Source organism: Boleophthalmus pectinirostris, unplaced genomic scaffold (genome assembly GCF_026225935.1).
Source record: "Boleophthalmus pectinirostris isolate CB_2022bp ecotype Guang Dong unplaced genomic scaffold, ASM2622593v1 HiC_scaffold_9, whole genome shotgun sequence".
Classification (NCBI taxonomy): domain Eukaryota; kingdom Metazoa; phylum Chordata; class Actinopteri; order Gobiiformes; family Gobiidae; genus Boleophthalmus; species Boleophthalmus pectinirostris.
In genome coordinates this window covers 39,886,626-39,894,125 of record NW_026571541.1, presented here as the reverse complement: position 1 = coordinate 39,894,125, position 7,500 = coordinate 39,886,626, and the positions used below count along the sequence as shown (strand labels likewise).

General features: G+C 45.5%; 1 protein-coding gene across 1 annotated transcript in view; it reads right to left on the bottom strand.

Annotated features, from left to right (window-relative positions):
• The window catches only part of LOC129412636 (collagen alpha-1(I) chain-like), a gene marked incomplete at its 3' end in the record, with an annotated part of 32,565 nt that overhangs the window by 16,375 nt on the left and 8,690 nt on the right, over nucleotides 1–7,500 (bottom strand). The window contains exons 5-16 of the mRNA XM_055166746.1: nucleotides 7,389–7,466; nucleotides 7,125–7,187; nucleotides 7,020–7,055; nucleotides 6,670–6,717; nucleotides 6,108–6,182; nucleotides 5,965–6,009; nucleotides 5,198–5,386; nucleotides 5,080–5,124; nucleotides 2,871–3,277; nucleotides 2,421–2,815; nucleotides 2,176–2,345; nucleotides 863–904 (exon numbers count right to left, since the gene is read on the bottom strand). Of these exons, the coding sequence (XP_055022721.1) occupies nucleotides 863–904; nucleotides 2,176–2,345; nucleotides 2,421–2,815; nucleotides 2,871–3,277; nucleotides 5,080–5,124; nucleotides 5,198–5,386; nucleotides 5,965–6,009; nucleotides 6,108–6,182; nucleotides 6,670–6,717; nucleotides 7,020–7,055; nucleotides 7,125–7,187; nucleotides 7,389–7,466 (1,593 nt within the window). The remainder of the gene's footprint in view (nucleotides 1–862; nucleotides 905–2,175; nucleotides 2,346–2,420; nucleotides 2,816–2,870; nucleotides 3,278–5,079; nucleotides 5,125–5,197; nucleotides 5,387–5,964; nucleotides 6,010–6,107; nucleotides 6,183–6,669; nucleotides 6,718–7,019; nucleotides 7,056–7,124; nucleotides 7,188–7,388; nucleotides 7,467–7,500) is intronic.

Sequence of the window (7,500 nt, the reverse complement as noted above, 5' to 3'; positions counted from 1 at the left end):
GTAAGAGCGGAAATACACACAAACACACAACAAACACACAACTGTAACAGCAGAAATACACACAAACACACAACAAACACAAACACACAACACACACAACACACAAACACACAAACACACAACACACACACACAACAAACACACAACAACACACACACAAACACACACACACAACAAACACACACACACAACACACACAAACACACACACACAAACACACAACAAACACACACACACAAACACACAACAAACACACACACAACAAACACACAACTGTAAGAGCAGAAATACACACAAACACACAACAAACACACAACACACACAGAACAAACACAAACACACAACAAACACACAACACACACAGAACAAACACACACACAACAAACACACAACTGTAACAGCAGAAATACACACAAACACACAACAAACACACAACAACACACAACAAACACAAACACACAACAAACACACAACTGTAAGAGCAGAAATACACACAACACACACAACAAACACACAACAAACACAAACACACACACAACAAACACAAACACACAACAAACACACAACAAAAACACACAAACACACAACAAACACAAACACACAACAAACACACACAAAACAAACACACAAACACACAACAAACACAAACACACAACAAACACACAACACAACAAACACACACACACAACAAACACACACACAACAAACACACACACAACAAACACAAACACACAACAAACACACACAAAACAAACACACAACAAAAACACACACAAACACACAACAAACACACACAAAACAAACACACAACAAAAACACACAAACACACACAAACACACAAACACACAACACACACACTCACCTGTCCTGGAGCTCCCACAGCTCCACGCTCGCCCTTCTCACCCTGAAAGACCAGAACCAAGACCAGGATCAGAACCAGAACCAAATCAGGATCAAACCAGGACCAGGATCAGACCAGACCAGGACCAGATCAGGACCAGACCAGGACCAAACCAGACCAGGACCAGATCAGGACTAAACCAGGACCAGGACCAGACCAGACCAGGACCAGGACCAGACCAAGACCAGATCAGGACTAAACCAGGACCAGGACCAGACCAGACCAGGACCAGATCAGGACCAGACCAGGACCAAACCAGACCAGGACCAGATCAGGACTAAACCAGGACCAGGACCAGACCAGGACCAGATCAGGACTAAACCAGGACCAGGACCAGACCAGACCAGGACCAGATCAGGACTAAACCAGGACCAGATCAGGATTAAACCAGGACCAGGACCAGACCAGGACCAGATCAGGACTAAACCAGGACCAGGACCAGATCAGGACCAGATTAGGACTAAACCAGGACCAGGACCAGACCAGGACCAGATCAGGACTAAACCAGGACCAGGACCAGACCAGGACCAGATCAGGACTAAACCAGGACCAGGACCAGACCAGACCAGGACCAGATCAGGACTAAACCAGGACCAGATCAGGACTAAACCAGGACCAGATCAGGACCAGACCAGGACCAGATCAGGACCAAACCAGGACCAGGACCAGACCAGACCAGGACCAGATCAGGACCAGACCAGGACCAGATCAGGACCAAATCAGACCAGACCAGGACCAGACCAGACCAGGAACAGATCAGGACTAAACCAGGACCAGGACCAGACCAGACCAGGACTAGATCAGGACCAGACCAGGACCAGATCAGGACCAGACCAGGACCAGATCAGGACCAAACCAGACCAGATCAGGACCAGATCAGGACCAGGACCGGACCAGGACCAGACCAGACCAGACCAAACCAGACCAGGACCAGACCAGGACCGGGTCAGAGGAGCGAGAGGAAAAGGGGGTTGAGTTCTTTTAAAAGTTGCCTACATGTCCCATAATCCTCGGCTCTGATGTGGTTTCCTGGTTTTGTTTCATTCACATGTTTCTCACAAACCTGCACATTTACCACGAGTTCTACTCTCAGACTGGAAACACTCTGTTTCACCTTGTGATGTCATCATGTGGTGACACAGGAAATGCTCCACTGTGTTTTTAAACTCCACACACATAACAACAAATTGCTATGCAACTTATCCAAAAGTGAACTCACCGAAACAGAAACAGTTTAAAAAGTACAACCTCGTACTCCAGAAACACCCCCCGACTCCAGCTCTAAACGTCCTGCACAGGTCGTCGTCGGCCAGTACATGAACTCCGAGAGTGCCATGGAAGTCGTACAGTTTGAGGAGCAGCGTGGCCTTTCCGAGCGCTTTGTTTTCTTGCCTGTTGGCCATGACAAACTTCTCACTTGGGGCCAGTACTTCTTCTTTTTTGACTGCGTTTCACAGCGAGAGGCTCATGAGGGACCAGGTGCAGCCTGAGTCGAGGACAGCGTCCCCTTTGGACCCACGGAGGCGGACGGGGACGACCAGGAGGGACGGCTCGCCCATAGCAGAGGCTAGATCGGCACCAGAACTTCGACTTGGGCCTTGGTCTGTCTTTTTGCCAGCGCTTTTAGGAGGATGTGACTGCTGGACCCGGCTCCAATATTCCTTTGTGTTGCTCCAGTCCTTTTCGATGAGAGAGTCCACCTTCACCAGCTGCTCCACGGTGGTGACGGTGCCGCGGAGCCCACTGGCCAGTCTGGGATTACAGGCGCTGAGGATGTGGTGTATAATCTCACCCTCCTGCATGTCCAGCCTCCACTTTAAACAGAGTGTGTGATGGTCGTATGTGAAGTCTCTCAAACACTGATGTGGGGCCTGGACATTGGACCTGAGCTTCTGCTCATCTCTGATCTCTGCGCTGGAGGCAAGCTGCGACCACCTCATCAAAATGTTGCAGCTTAGAGTCCACATACTCTTTCAGCTCTCTGGCCGTACGGTCCATAGCTGCTCTTAGTCCTTCCTCTCTGGATAAAGTTCTGTCCACAGCTTCTTTGAGTTGGACCTCCAGGCCACCGACCCTCTGCTTTAAATCATCCAGCTGCTCCATCACCATCTCCACATCTTCATCATTCCCCTCCTCGGCGTTCGCTGCATCTGAATCAGACTCGTGGAGATACATCGACTTCCTTTGACTCGTGAGCTCAGATACAATTCTTAGATTCTGCCTGGAGGTGACGTGGCGACAGGAGGTCCAGAGTTGGTGTGGGGTCTTCCAAACTTCCCTCTGTATCATCCTCGCGCAGTAAACTTTGCCTGGGGTTTTCCCTGCTCCTTCTGAGTGTGAATGCAGCTCAGCGTGTGTGAGTGTCTCTTGGAAGTACTGCAGTATGTGTAAATGCTTTAGTTGTACTTTAACTTGTGTGTAACTGAACGTAGGCAGGCCTGGGAGCATGCGTAACCGTGCGTAACTGTGCATAACCGTGCGTAACCGTGCATTTGTCCCGAGTTACGTGTCCTCAGTGTTTTACCCGCCGCGGCGTGTGGGAGAAACTTTGGGCCGCAATAAAAACTATAAACAAATAAACATTTCACCCCAGCGGAGTGAAGAGAATGTAAGGACCTAAAGAGACAAAACACAAGTCCAGGGCTGTTTGTGTCTCAATTCTCAGAAATAATAGAAAAAATATTTGTTCATCAATTAGATAAACTGATAGAAAAACATGAGCTCCTAAGTGATTCAGGAAAAATCATTCCACCTCATTGACCGTTATGGAATTGGTAGAAAATGTATCTACAGCAGTTGACTCAAAGAAATAGAGTGTGTGTATCTTTAATGACCTAAAGAAAACTTTTGAAACCCTCGATCATAATTTGATACTGCAGAAATGAAAAAGGTGTGGACTGTGAGGACCTGTGCATGTGCGGTAACAAAACTATCTACAAAACCGTTCAGTGATGTCGTCTTCACAGATGAGACCAGCTTCTGCTGCTCAGGTGAAGACCAAAGGAACTTTTTCAGATGGTGGAGAAGAAGCTACAGAAAATTAAAGTCTGGTTTGATTTTAATAAATTGTTGCTAAACATAGAAAAAACTAAAATTATGATATTTGCAAAACGAAAAGTACAAAATCCTGTACAAATGATGCTCAATAATACACCACGAGAAAGAGTCAAAATAACTTTTTAGGAGCAACTATAGATCATCATTTAAACTGGAAATCACACTTAAATAAAATTTGAAATAAATTATCCAAAGTGATCGCAGTTATATCCAAATATAGATATATCCTGGATAAAAACAGTCTTTTTATTCTATATAACTCTCTGCTGATGCTCGACAGAACCGACTGTACTGAGATTTGGGGCAATATTTATAAAACTAATACAAATCCAAAAAAAGACAATAAGAGCGTCACAAGATCAACTTATAATGAATCAACCAATGTGTTATTTATAAACCTTCAAACTCTGAAATGTTAGGATTCAGTTGACCTTTATACTCTGAAAATCATGTTCAAATAAACAATAATCTCCTGTCAAAATCTTTACAGAACATGTTCAAATTCTGAAAAAGCCGATCTGAGCTCAGAGACACAGACACGTTTATCCAAAAGAAAATGTGAACAAATTTTACGAAATGTTGTAAATGTGTTAAAGGGCTGGAGCTGTGGAACAACTGAACTGTGCACCAAACTCTTTCACTTTATAAAGAAGTTTAAATGTTTCACTCTGGACAGAAACATGAAATATGAGACTGAGTTTGTGCTGTAGAACTTTGTTGTTCTGTTTCTGATTTGTTCGTTTCTTCTTGTTGTGTTTATGAAGATGAACTGGTGTCAAGATGAAGCTCTGATAAAGGAATAAAAGGTAAAGGCAAAAGAAACTTCAGCTTCAGCCAGCACCTTTTCACTCTGTGTGTGTTAAATATGACTGTGAAATTATGTCAAAATAAAACTGTGACCCAAATAAATACATAAATAAATAAATAAATAAATAGGTCAGACTCAGTTTGTGGGATACAGGAGCTTAATAATAATAATAACAATAAATAGTTTTACTTGAGCTCCGGGGATCCCTGCAGGGCCAAAGTCTCCAGGACGACCAGGGTCTCCCTGAAACAACACAGTCTGTGACCAGGACTAAACCAGGACTAAACCAGGACTAAACTTGTTTGAGACTCACTTGTTGGCCCAGTTCTCCAGGATATCCAGGTTTTCCATCTTTCCCCTGAAACAAAAAAAACAGAATCAGACTAAGGTCTAAACCAGGTCTAAAGCAGGTCTAAAGCAGGTCCACATACCTCAGGTCCAGGGTCTCCTGGCTCACCCTTTTGTCCTTTAGGTCCAACATTTCCCTGAGTTCCCTGAAACGACAGAATCACTGTTAGAAGAATCGGTGCGGCGGGACTTTGAACAGATGATGAACTGAGCAGGAGAAACTTTTCAAAGGTCTGAGCAAAGTTCCTCAAAACAGCGACATAAAGAACAAACTTTCACAACACAGAGGTTGGTCTGACACATACAAGAGTAAAACAAAGACTTGTTTGGACTGAAAAAGGTAAAGAATTGTGTTGAAAATCAAAGCGAACAAAAATAATGGATGGAAAAAGGATCACGACTGCGTGACCAGACCACAGGCATCAGAATCTCCAGTAAACACCTCAAAAAGACATTCCGGGTAAAACCCAGTGAAGAAGATTAAAACAAACGAGCTTTCATTTCCAATCTCTCCTAAAACCAAAAAAACAAAGAAACTCACTGTAAGATCTGAAAAGATTTTCTCCTGTAACGACTTTCTGAAGAAACGTTTTAATGTGGAGACTAAAAACATTTGGTGACAGAGAAACAGAAACTGTTGGACATTTGTTCTTTTATTGTGGCTGTTTTAGAACGTTTTGAGACTCATTCCAAATGTGGAACATGTGGAACATGTAGAACATGTGGAACATGTGGAACACGTATGTGGAACACGTAGAACATGTGGAACACGTAGAACATGTGGAACATGTAGAACATGTGGAACACGTGGAACATGTGGAACATGTGGAACATGTGGAGCAGTACTCACTCTGTCGCCCCTGCAGCCTTTGAGGCCGGGGTCACCTGGTTCTCCCTGAAACACAAACAACTGTGTGAGAGGGGTCAGAGGTCACAGGGGACAGAGGTCACAGGGGTCAGAGGTCACAGGGGTCAGATGTTTGTGGTTCAGACCTTTAGTTCTTGGATGCCGGTGGCGTACAGTTTGATGCCCTTTTTTCCTGGGGCCCCTGGGGGCCCTCGCTCCCCCTGCAACAACAGCACACACACATGACATGTGACAACTTCGTGTGTGTGACATCATCGTGTGTGACATCATCATCTTGTGTGTGACATCATTGTGTGTGACATCATCATCGTGTGTGTGACATCATTGTGTGTGATATCATCGTGTGTGACATCATCATCTTGTGTGTGACATCATCGTGTGTGACATCATCGTGTGTGTGTGACATCATTGTGTGTGACATCATCATCGTGTGTGTGACATCATTGTGTGTGATATCATCGTGTGTGACATCATCATCTTGTGTGTGACATCATCGGGTGTGACATCATCGTGTGTGTGTGTGACATCATCATCATGTGTGTGACATCATCGTGTGTGTGTGACATCATCATCATGTGTGTGACATCATCGTGTGTGACATCATCGTGTGTGTGACATCATCGTGTGTGTGACATCATCGTGTGTGTGACATCATCATCACAGATGTATGTTGGATGTTGGACTCACCTTTTGGCCCCGGGGCCCCGGCACCACAGGACTGAGGCCCTCCTGACCCTAAACACACACAGCCAATCAGAGCACAGGACAGAGACACACAGCCAATCAGAGCACAGGACAGAGACACAGCCAATCAGAGCACAGGACAGAGACACACAGCCAATCAGAGCACAGGACAGAGACACAGCCAATCAGAGCACAGGACAGAGACACACAGCCAATCAGAGCACAGGACAGAGACACACAGCCAATCAGAGCACAGGACAGAGACACAGCCAATCAGAGCACAGGACAGAGACACACAGCCAATCAGAGCACAGGACAGAGACACAGCCAATCAGAGCACAGGAGGGTGGGACCTTTTCTCCGGTTGGTCCTGGGACTCCAGGTCGACCCTGAGGAGAGACAGAGGTCAGAGGTCAGAGGTCCTCTGTGTTTTTAATAAAACTACAAACTAAGTTTACCGGGAGTCCAAACACTCCGGTTGGTCCTGGGAATCCCAGAGGTCCAGGAAGTCCCTCCTCCCCCTGGAACAAAAACACCAATCAGAGCAGAGCAGAGAGTCATGTGACACTGTACAGTTTAACTGTGAAAACACAACACGTGGAGCGTTTGGACCAATCAGAACGCAGTATGGAGCGTTTGGACCAATCAGAGTGAGTTAGGAGTATTTTAATATAATATTAATAGGAATGATCCGCTTTTTGAAATGAAACAGACAAACAGACCTGTTCTCCGTTGAGTCCCGGGGGTCCAGGTGCACCCTGCACAGCCTGGACAGGGTCAAAGGTCACCAGAGTGTCACCCTGAAACCAGCAGAGCGTCAGCGCCACCTCATGG